The sequence below is a fragment of the Oncorhynchus nerka genome, linkage group LG4 (genome assembly GCF_034236695.1).
Source record: "Oncorhynchus nerka isolate Pitt River linkage group LG4, Oner_Uvic_2.0, whole genome shotgun sequence".
Taxonomy (NCBI): Eukaryota; Metazoa; Chordata; class Actinopteri; order Salmoniformes; family Salmonidae; genus Oncorhynchus; species Oncorhynchus nerka.
Window position 1 is genome coordinate 4345132 of NC_088399.1, and position 11666 is coordinate 4356797.

At 47.4% G+C, this 11666-nt stretch overlaps 1 protein-coding gene across 1 annotated transcript in view; it reads left to right on the top strand.

Annotated features, from left to right (window-relative positions):
• The window catches only part of LOC115125630 (netrin receptor DCC-like), a 454667-nt gene extending 443430 nt beyond the window's left edge, over positions 1 to 11237 (top strand). The window contains exon 13 of the mRNA XM_065017122.1: positions 11055 to 11237. Within this exon, the coding sequence (XP_064873194.1) occupies positions 11055 to 11237 (183 nt within the window). The remainder of the gene's footprint in view (positions 1 to 11054) is intronic.
• Positions 11238 to 11666: the final 429 nt, after the last annotated feature.

The following is an 11666-nucleotide window of genomic DNA, read 5'->3' on the forward strand; positions in this document are numbered from 1 at the left end:
GTGTTGTAACAATGTAGCAAATGTTTAAGGTACAAAAGGGAAAATAAATAAGCATAAATATTTATTTACAAGGGTGTTTGTTCTTCACTGGTTGCCCTTTTCTCGTGGCAACAGGTCACAAATCTTGCTGCTGTGATGGCACACTGTGGTATTTCACCAAGTAGATATGGGAGTTTATCAAAATTGGGTTTGTTTTCGAATTCTTTGTGGATCTGTGTAACCTGAGAGAAATATGTGTCTCTAATATGGTCATACATTGGACAGGAGGTTAGGAAGTGCAGGTCAGTTTCCACCTCATTTTGTGGGCAGTGAGCACATAGCCTGTCTTCTCTTGAGAGCTTTCATTAAGGATACCATCAACACCACAGACCACAGGTTGGATCCAGTGGGTTCTGGTAGTCTTTAATAGTTGATTCTAAGATCTGTATTTGATCATGTATATGTTTTTGCTGTTTTTTTTTTGTTATAGAGCCAAAAAGTTCGGAGAAGTGGTTTACCCATACATCTCCATTTTGGATAGATAACTCTTCACGTTGTTGTTTGTTTAGTGTTTTCCAATTGTCCCCAGAAGTGGTTAGATGCTATGGATTCTTCAATTACATTGAGCTGATTTCTGATGTGTTGTTCCTTCTTTTTCCGGAGTGGACCCAACGATAGACAGCTGCCTCTGATTGTCAGAGACAACGATAGACAGCTGCCTCTGATTGTCAGAGACAACGATAGAGAGCTGCCTCTGATTGTCAGAGACACCGATAGACAGCTGCCTCTGATTGTCAGAGACAACGATAGACAGCTGCCTCTGATTGTCAGAGACAACGATAGAGAGCTGCCTCTGATTGTCAGAGACAACGATAGAGAGCTGCCTCTGATAGCCAAATTTTAATAGTTATTTCAATTTGAATTAGCTTTTTAATGGCGTAGAATGCCCTGCGTGCTTTCTCTCTCAGTTCATTCACTGCCTCATTAAGGTGTCCAGTTGAGCTTATTTTTAACCTCAGTAATTGTAGTTTGTGCAGTACTCTATATATTTAAACCTCAGTAATTGTAGTGTGTACAGTTTAAACCTCAGTAATTGTAGTTTGTGCATTTAAAAACCTCAGTAATTGTAGTGTGTACAGTACTCTATATATTTAAACCTCAGTAATTGTATTGTGTGCAGTACTCTATATATTTAAACCTCAGTAATTGTAGTGTGTGCAGTACTCTATATATTTAAACCTCAGTAATTGTAGTGTGTACAGTACTCTATATATTTAAACCTCAGTAATTGTAGTGTGTACAGTACTCTATATAATTTGTACCAATTGAGAACTTTGCTCTAATTCCCTGTATCTTCTCTGGAAAATCATAATTCTTTTTTGAGGGTTTACTGCCAGGGCCCAGGTCTAATGAGGTGGACTTCTACAGGAGATGCATAGTGAGGAGACTAATGAGGTCGACTTCTACAGGAGATACATATTGATGAGGATAATGAGGTTGACTTCTACAGGAGACCCAGTGATGAGGATAATGAGGTCGACTTCTACAGGAGATACATAGTGATGAGACTAATGAGGTCGACTTCTACAGGAGATACATAGTGATGAGACTAATGAGGTTGACTTCTACAGGAGATACATAGTGATGAGGCTAATGAGGTTGAAGTCTACAGGAGATACATAGTGATGAGGTGGACTTCTACAGGAGATACATAGTGATGAGGATAATGAGGTTGACTTCTACAGGAGATACATAGTGATGAGACTAATGAGGTTGACTTCTACAGTAGATACATAGTGATGAGGTGGACTTCTACAGGAGATGCATAGTGATGAGCATAATGAGGTTGACTTCTACAGGAGATACATAGTGATGAGACTAATGAGGTTGACTTCTACAGGAGATACATAGTGATGAGACTAATGAGGTTGACTTCTACAGGAGATACATAGTGATGAGACTAATGAGGTCGACTTCTACAGGAGATACATAGTGATGAGGTGGACTTCTACAGGAGATACATAGTAATGAGGATAATGAGGTCGACTTCTACAGGAGATACATAGTGATGAGGCTAATGAGGTTGACTTCTACAGTAGATACATAGTGATGAGACTAATGAGGTCGACTTCTACAGGAGATACATAGTGATGAGGTGGACTTCTACAGGAGAGGCATAGTGATGAGGCTAATGAGGTTGACTTCTACAGGAGATACATAGTGATGAGCCTAATGAGGTTGACTTCTACAGGAGATACATAGTGATGAGACTAATGAGGTTGACTTCTACAGGAGATACATAGTGATGAGACTAATGAGGTCGACTTCTACAGGAGATACATAGTGATGAGACTAATGAGGTGGACTTCTACAGGAGATACATAGTGATGAGACTAATGAGGTCGACTTCTACAGGAGATACATAGTGATGAGGCTAATGAGGTTGACATCTACAGGAGATACATAGTGATGAGGTGGACTTCTACAGGAGATACATAGTGATGAGGCTAATGAGGTTGACTTCTACAGGAGATACATAGTGATGAGGTGGACTTCTACAGGAGATACATAGTGATGAGGATAATGAGGTTGACTTCTACAGGAGATACATAGTGATGAGACTAATGAGGTTGACTTCTACAGGAGATACATAGTGATGAGGTTGACTTCTACAGGAGATACATAGTGATGAGGATAATGAGGTTGACTTCTACAGGAGCTGCATAGTGATGAGACTAATGAGGTCGACTTCTACAGGAGATACATAGTGATGAGGCTAATGAGGTTGACTTCTACAGGAGATACATAGTGATGAGACTAATGAGGTCGACTTCTACAGGAGATACATAGTGATGAGGTGGACTTCTACAGGAGATACATAGTGATGAGGCTAATGAGGTTGACTTCTACAGTAGATACATAGTGATGAGGTGGACTTCTACAGGAGAGGCATAGTGATGAGGCTAATGAGGTTGACTTCTACAGGAGATACATAGTGATGAGACTAATGAGGTTGACTTCTACAGGAGATACATAGTGATGAGACTAATGAGGTCGACTTCTACAGGAGATACATAGTGATGAGGATAATGAGGTTGACTTCTATAGGAGATACATAGTGATGAGGATAATGAGGTTGACTTCTACAGGAGATACATAGTGATGAGGCTAATGAGGTTGACGTCTACAGGAGATACATAGTGATGAGACTAATGAGGTTGACTTCTACAGGAGATACATAGTGATGAGGTGGACTTCTACAGGAGAGACATAGTGATGAGGTGGACTTCTACAGGAGATACATAGTGATGAGGTGGACTTCTACAGGAGATACATAGTAATGAGGCTAATAAGGTTGACTTCTACAGGAGATACATAGTGATGAGACTAATGAGGTTGACTTCTACAGGAGATACATAGTAATGAGGATAATGAGGTTGACTGGGGTATGTGGTGGGAGGGGCAGCATATACTCAGTCATGGTACTAATTTCAATGCTGGGGTGGCAATTTTGTTTTCCTCAGGCTTAGGGGTGACTATGGTATCTACAACAGAGATTGTCAAGGGTGGGGTTTTATTGGTCAAGGCGGATGTTATGTTTTCAAACAAACATTTGTACTTTTATTGATCCTTCTAATGAGGGTACAGAGCGTATTGCTGTATTTGGTCAAAGAAAGGAAACCTTAAGACAGTGTGACCAAGAGGGGTGGATGGTTTTAGGGGGTGACTGAAACTGTACAGTGGATTTTAATGTTGACCACACTGCTGAAGAACCTCACCTGCGACCAGCAATTTGTCTGTCTGTCTGTCTGTCTGTCTTGTCTGTCTGTCTGTCTGTCTGTCTGTCTGTCTGTCTGTCTGTCTGTCTGTCTGTCTGTCTGTCTGTCTGTCTGTCTGTCTGTCTGTCTACATGAAAGAGTGAAGGGTGCCTTGATTAGGTCTCGTTTTGCTTCCCTCAAGGATACGGACGATCCTATCGCAGTTTTTTTAAACCACTACGACATTGCGATGCAAACAGACTGTATGCCTTCGTCTCCCTGGTGGGAAGGTGACCACTAGGACAGTGGACATTGCAATGCAAACAGACGGTATACCTTCGTCTCCCTGATGGGAAGGTGACCACTAGGACAGTGGACATTGCAATGCAAACAGACGGTATGTCTTCGTCTCCCTGGTGGGAAGGTGACCACTAGGACAGTGGACATTGCAATGCAAACAGACGGTATGTCTTCATCTCCCTGGTGGGAAGGTGACCACTAGGACAGTGGACATTGCAATGCAAACAGACGGTGGGAAGGTGTCAGTGGACATTGCAATGCAAACAGACGGTCTCCCTGGTGGGAAGGTGACCACTAGGACAGTGGACATTGCAATGCAAACAGACGGTATGCCTTCGTCTCCCTGGTGGGAAGGTGACCACTAGGACAGTGGACATTGCAATGCAAACAGACGGTCTGCCTTCGTCTCCCTGGTGGGAAGGTGACCACTAGGACAGTGGACATTGCAATGCAAACAGACGGTATGCCTTCGTCTCCCTGGTGGGAAGGTGACCACTAGGACAGTGGACATTGCAATGCAAACAGACGGTATGCCTTCGTCTCCCTGGTGGGAAGGTGACCACTAGGACAGTGGACATTGCAATGCAAACAGATGGTCTGCCTTCGTCTCCCTGATGGGAAGGTGACCACTAGGACAGTGGACATTGCAATGCAAACAGACGGTCTGCCTTCGTCTCCCTGGTGGGAAGGTGAACACTAGGACAGTGGACATTGCAATGCAAACAGATGGTCTGCCTTCGTCTCCCTGATGGGAAGGTGACCACTAGGACAGTGGACAACACAACGTAAACAGACGGTCTGCCTTCGTCTCCCTGGTGGGAAGGTGAACACTAGGACAGTGGACATTGCAATGCAAACAGATGGTCGGCCTTCGTCTCCCTGGTGGGAAGGTGACCACGGATGACTGTGAGATGTGCCAACATGCCGTGGATTTCTACTCTGCCCTCGATAAGGCGGAGGAATGTGATCCTCTGTGTACTGAACAGTTGTTACATGGACTTCCTCAATAGGGCCCTGAGCAGAGAGCTGCTTTTGGACTCTGACATTACTCTGCAGGAGCCACATTACTCCACAGCAGTTATGCAGCTCTCAACAGGCCGATCCCCTGGCATCGATGGTTTACCATCTGAGTTTTAATAACAGCACTTTTGGGGGTCTATTGGGGAGGATTTTTATGAAATGGTGTGTGAATCTTTTCACGAGGTTTCTCTTCCTGTATCCTGTCAACGTGCGGTGCTTTCATGTTTGCCAAAAATGAGGGATTTGGCTCTTTAAAAAAACTGCCGTCCTGTTGCAATTGCTGTGTGCAGAATATAAAACTATATCTAAATGTCTCTCAAACAGGTTGAAAGAACATCTGGGGCTGTTGGTCCACAAGGACCAGTCTGACTGTGTACCTGACCTCTCTATAGTTGATAACTTGTGTCTGATAAGAGATGTAGACTGTCTGATGTAAATGTGGGTTTACTTTCGTTAGATCAGGAGAAGGCTTTTGACCGTGTGGACCACCAGTACTTGTTCAAAACAATGAAAGCCTTTGGGTTTGGGGATGTTTTTTTTGTTGTCTTGGATGAGTTTACTGTATGCTGGGGCCTCGTGTATGGTGAAGGTGGGGGGTGGTTTGAGTTGCCCCATCCCCGTCCGAAGGGGTATTAGGCAGGGATGCCCAATATCAGGACAGTTATATTGGCAATTGAACCAATGCTTTGTTTTTTAAGAGTGAAGCTTACTGGTTTCTCTCTGCCAGGTGTAATGAAGGGTCCCACGATAGCACTGTCTGCGTATGCAGATGACGTGATAGTTTTTATTACAGGGGGTGAGGATGTTAAGGTTCTCAAACGCTTTAAAGGTGAATGAGGGGGCCTCCTCAGCTAGAGTCAACTGGGGAAAGACTGAACCTCTGTGGGCATGTCAGCTTCAGATAGGGTCCTCTCCATGGTTACCAGGTCAGCTTCAGATAGGGTCCTCTCCATGGTTACCAGGTCAGATTCAGATAGGGTCAACTCCACGGTTACCAGGGGGGCTTCAGACGGGGTCAACTCCACGGTTACCAGGGGTCTTCAGATAGGGTCCTCTCCACGGTTACCAGGGCTCTTCAGATAGGGTCCTCTCCATGGTTACCAGGTCAGCGTCAGATAGGGTCCACTCCATGGTTACCAGGTCAGCTTCAGATAGGGTCATCTCCATGGTTACCAGGTCAGCTTCAGATAGGGTCCTCTCCACGGTTACCAGGGGTCTTCAGGTAGGGTCCTCTCCATGGTTACCAGGTCAGCTTCAGATAGGGTCCTCTCCACGGTTACCAGGGGTCTTCAGATAGGGTCCTCTCCATGGTTACCAGGGGGGCTTCAGATAGGGTCCACTCCACGGTTACCAGGGGGGCTTCAGACAGGGTCAACTCCACGGTTACCAGGGGTCTTCAGATAGGGTCCTCTCCATGGTTACCAGGTCAGCTTCAGATAGGGTCCTCTCCACGGTTACCAAGGGGGCTTCAGACGGGGTCCACTCCACGGTTACCAGGGGGGCTTCAGACGGGGTCCACTCCATGGTTACCAGGGGGGCTTCAGACGGGGTCAACTCCACGGTTACCAGGGGTCTTCAGATAGGGTCCTCTCCATGGTTACCAGGGGGGCTTCAGACGGGGTCAACTCCACGGTTACCAGGGGTCTTCAGATAGGGACCTCTCCATGGTTACCAGGTCAGTTTCAGATAGGGTCCTCTCCACATGTACCAGGGGTCTTCAGATAGGGTCCTCTCCATGGTTATCAGGTCATTTTCAGATAGGGTCCTCTCCACAGTTACCAGGGGTCTTCAGATAGGGTCCTCTCCATGGTTACCAGGTCAGTTTCAGATAGGGTCCTCTCCACAGTTACCAGGGGTCTTCAGATAGGGTCCTCTCCATGGTTACCAGGTCAGTTTCAGATAGGGTCCTCTCCACAGTTACCAGGGGGGCTTCAGATAGAGTCCTCTCCACGTTTACCAGGTTCAGCTTCAGATAGGGTCCTCTCCACGGTTACCAGGGGGGCTTCAGATAGGGTCCTCTCCACGGTTACCAGGTCAGCTTCATATAGGGTTCTCTCCACGGTTACCAGGGGGACTTCAGATAGGGTCCTCTCCACGGTTAACAGGTCAGCTTCAGATAGGGTCCTCTCCACGGCTCCGATGTATTTTTAAAAAATGACTGGGAGGGTGTCATGGAGAAGGTGTGTGCAGATTGTCTAGGTGTAAATGAGTGCTACCCCAGCTGTCTCATAGGGGAAGTGTGCTAGTAGCTAATAACCCAGCCATCTCTACCCTGTGGCTCAGACTAATGATTGTACAGCCACCGGGGTGTCTGATACAAGAGATTCAGAGGACTCTTGTCAATTTATTCTGGTCTGGACAACACTGGATTAAAGCTGCAGCCCTGTACCTACCACTGCACGAGGGTGGGCAAGGCCTGGTGGACATTTCCTCTGGTCTGGACAACACTGGATTAAAGCTGCAGCCCTGTACCTACCACTGCACGAGGGTGGGCGAGGCCTGGTGGACATTTCCTCTGGGATCACGGCTTTCCGGCTTCAAGCAGCCCAGAGACTGTTGTACTGTGACTGTTCTAGCAGCCCAGAGTCTGTTGTACTGTGACGGTTCTAGCAGCCCAGAGACTGTTGTAGAGTGATGGTTCTAGCAGCCCAGAGGCTGTTGTACAGTGACGGTTCTAGCAGCCCAGAGACTGTTGTACAGTGACTGTTCTAGCAGCCCAGAGACTGTTGTACAGTGATGGTTCTAGCAGCCCAGAGACTGTTGTAGAGTGATGGTTCTAGCAGTCCAGACACTGTTGTACAGTGATGGTTCTAGCAGCCCAGAGACTGTTGTAGAGTGATGGTTCTAGCAGTCCAGACACTGTTGTACAGTGATGGTTCTAGCAGCCCAGAGACTGTTGTACAGTGATGGTTCTAGCAGCCCAGAGACTGTTGTACAGTGATGGTTCTAGCAGCCCAGAGACTGTTGTACTGTGATGGTTCTAGCAGCCCAGATACTGTTGTAGAGTGATGGTTCTAGCAGTCCAGACACTGTTGTACAGTGATGGATCTAGCAGCCCAGAGACTGTTGTACAGTGACATTTTAAATGGGTCGACACAGCCTACACAGTGATGAGGAAAGTGGGCTGTTTGGGCTTCGACAAGCACCTTTTACTCTTAATGCTAGAGGGGGGTGATGTGTCTGACCTGACTCCATTCCATGAGTCCGTTATGCAGGCTTAGAGAGCTTTCAATATATCCCGTAAGGCCGGCACGCCACCAGGGATGTGGCTTTTTGAAGAGCTTCTTTTTTACAACACTGCCATCCAGTCCCGTGTTCTGGGTTCAGCTAGCCTACGTTCATGCCTGCTAGGCGTGGGGTGTACTAAGCTGGGTCATCTGATGCGGAGCAGGAGCAGATCGTAGGAGGAGCTGGGAGAAAGAGCGGGGAACCAATCATCTCGCCTACTGAGGAAGATCGTCTCTGAGGTCTGTGATTCCTTGCCAGTATTTCATCGGCAGTATGTGACTGATACTTCCAATTCCTATTGGTGGACGGCGGATCTGGATGATGTGTTGAATGTTAGTGCTACAGTGGGGGCATTAGAGGAGGATGTGGGGGTGCTGCTTTCCTTCCATACCCCAGAGCTGGGGAGGTTCAAGGAGCTGGGGGAGTTCAAGGAGCTGGGGAGTTCAAGGACCTGGGGAGTTCAAGGAGCTGGGGGATTTCAAGGAGATGGGGAGTTCAAGGAGATGTGGGAGTTCAAGGAGCTGGGGGAGATCAAGGAGATGGGGAGGTCAAGGAGATGGGGAGTTCAAGGAGATGTGGGAGTTCAAGGAGCTGGGGAGATCAAGGAGATGGGGAGGTCAAGGAGATGGGGAGTTCAAGGAGATGTGGGAGTTCAAGGAGCTGGGGAGATCAAGGAGATGGGGAGGTCAAGGAGCTGGGGGAGTTCAAGGAGCTGGGGGAGATCAAGGAGATGGGGGAGTTCAAGGAGATGGTGGAGTTCAAGGAGCTGGGGGAGTTCAAGGCTGGGGAGGGGATGGGGGAGTTCAAGGAGATGGTGGAGTTCAAGGGCTGGGGAGATCAAGGCTCTGGGGGAGATCAAGGAGCTGGGGGAGTTCAAGGCTCTGGGGGAGATCAAGGAGCTGGGGAAGATCAAGGAGCTGGGGAGTTCAAGGAGCTGGAGGAGTTCAAGGAGCTGGGGAAGAAGGCCATGTACATAATATGTGTAATAGTGTCTCGTGCTTTTACCCTGGAAGAGGTCAAATCCACGAGGTGGACGGGGGTGTTTGGTCCAGGTGCCTCCCCAAGAGGCTGTTGGTCATCTTTATATAAACTGCCTATTGAAAAGAGCACAGCTCACCTCCAATGGAGGATCATACATGGAGCCATAGCCACCAACATGCATCTGGTACACCTGGATCCTACTGTTGGGGAGGGGTGTCCATTCTGTGTCTGGTACACCTGGACCCTACTGTTGGGGAGGGGTGTCCATTCTGTGTCTGGTACACCTGGACCCTACTGTTGGGGAGGGGTGTCCATTCTGCATCTGGTCCACCTGGACCCTACTGTTGGGGAGGGCTGTCCATTCTGCATCTGGTACACCTGGATCCTACTGTTGGGGAGGGGTGTCCATTCTGTGTCTGGTACAACTGGACCCTACTGTTGGGGAGGGGTGTCCATTCTGCATCTGGTACAACTGGACCCTACTGTTGAGGAGGGGTGTCCATTCTGCATCTGGTACACCTGGACCCTACTGTTGGGGAGGGGTGTCCATTCTGCATATGGTACACCTGGATCCTACTGTTGGGGAGGGGTGTCCATTCTGCATCTGGTACACCTGGATCCTACTGTTGGGGAGGGGTGTCCATTCTGCATCTGGTACACCTGGATCCTACTGTTGGCGAGGGGTGTCCATTCTGCATCTGGTACACCTGGACCCTACTGTTGGGGAGGGGTGTCCATTCTGCATATGGTACACCTGGACCCTACTGTTGGGGAGGGATGTCCATTCTGCATCTGGTACACCTGGATCCTACTGTTGGCGAGGGGTGTCCATTCTGCATATGGTACACCTGGATCCTACTGTTGGGGAGGGGTGTCCATTCTGTGCTGAGTCTGAAACTCTGGCACATCTATTCTGACAGTGTCCCAGGCTGGTCGGGATGATTGACCTGATAGCTGGTTCTCAGCTCTGGGAGAGGTTTTCTCTTCCCAACGGTTTAAATCTGGGCTAAAGTAGAGGTTTAGTCGAAGGGGTGTAGTTCTCTTAACTTTGTGTCGGAGGGCAGCTAAATTAGTAATATGGAAGACACAAAAGAATGGTGTTCGGGGACAGGGGTCGGTGGACGTGGTGGGCATGCTGGAGGGGATGCTGACAGTGAGACTGAGGGATGAGTTTGCCTATTACAAAATTGTTATTAACATTGGACCGTTTATGATTATACGTGGTATTCAGAGGCTGTTGTGTTTAGTTAGGTGGAGGAAGATCTGGTGTTGTGTTGATGTTTAACCATGTTTTTGTTTGTTTGAGTGTTTATTGTGTTTGTTGTGTTTGTGGGTTCAGATCCAATACAGTTTTTTTAATCTCTCTCTCTCTCTCTCTCTCTGTGTGTCTTTCTTCTCTCTCTCTCTCTCTCTCTCTCTCTGTCTTTCTTCTCTCTCTCTCCTCTCTCTCTCTTCTCTCTCTCTCTCTCTCTCTCTCTCTCTCTGTCTTTCGTCTCTCTCTCTCTCTCTCTCTCTGTCTTTCTTCTCTCTCTCTCTCTCCCTCTCTCTCTCTCTCTCTCTCTCTCTCTCTCTCTCTCTCTCTCTCTCTCTCTTTCTTCTCTCTCCTCTCTCTCTCTATCTCTCTTTCTTCTCTCTCTCTCTCTCTGTCTTTCTTCTCTCTCTCTCTTCTCTCTCTCTACTCTCTCTCTCTCTCTCTGTCTTTCGTCTCTCTCTCTCTCTCTCTCTCTCTCTACTCTCTCTCTCTCTGGTTGAATAAGGCACATATCTCTCTGTCTCTTTGTGTTTCAGAGTGTGGAGGTGAACGGGCAGAGTTATAAGATGGAGGGGCTGAAGAAGTTCACAGAGTACTCGTTGCGTGTCTTGGCATTGAACCGCTACGGCCCTGGGGTCACCACAGAGGACATGAGCATCACCACGCTGTCTGATGGTACGTCAGAACTACACTCACTCTTATTGGTTCACTGTGTGTAACACCTTCTCCAATTGGTTCACTGTGTGTAACACCTTCTCTTATTGGTTCACTGTGTGTAACACCTTCTCTTATTGGTTCACTGTGTGTAACACCTTCTCCAATTGGTTCACTGTGTGTAACACCTTCTCTTATTGGTTCACTGTGTGTAACACCTTCTCTTATTGGTTCACTGTGTGTAACACCTTCTCCAATTGGTTCACTGTGTGTAACACCTTCTCCAATTGGTTCACTGTGTGTAATACCTTCTCCAATTGGTTCACTGTGTGTAACACCTTCTCCAATTGGTTCACTGTGTGTAACACCTTCTCTTATTGGTTCACTGTGTGTAACACCTTCTCTTATTGGTTCACTGTGTGTAACACCTTCTCTTATTGGTTCACTGTGTGTAACACCTTCTCTTATTGGTTCACTGTGTGTAACACCTTCTC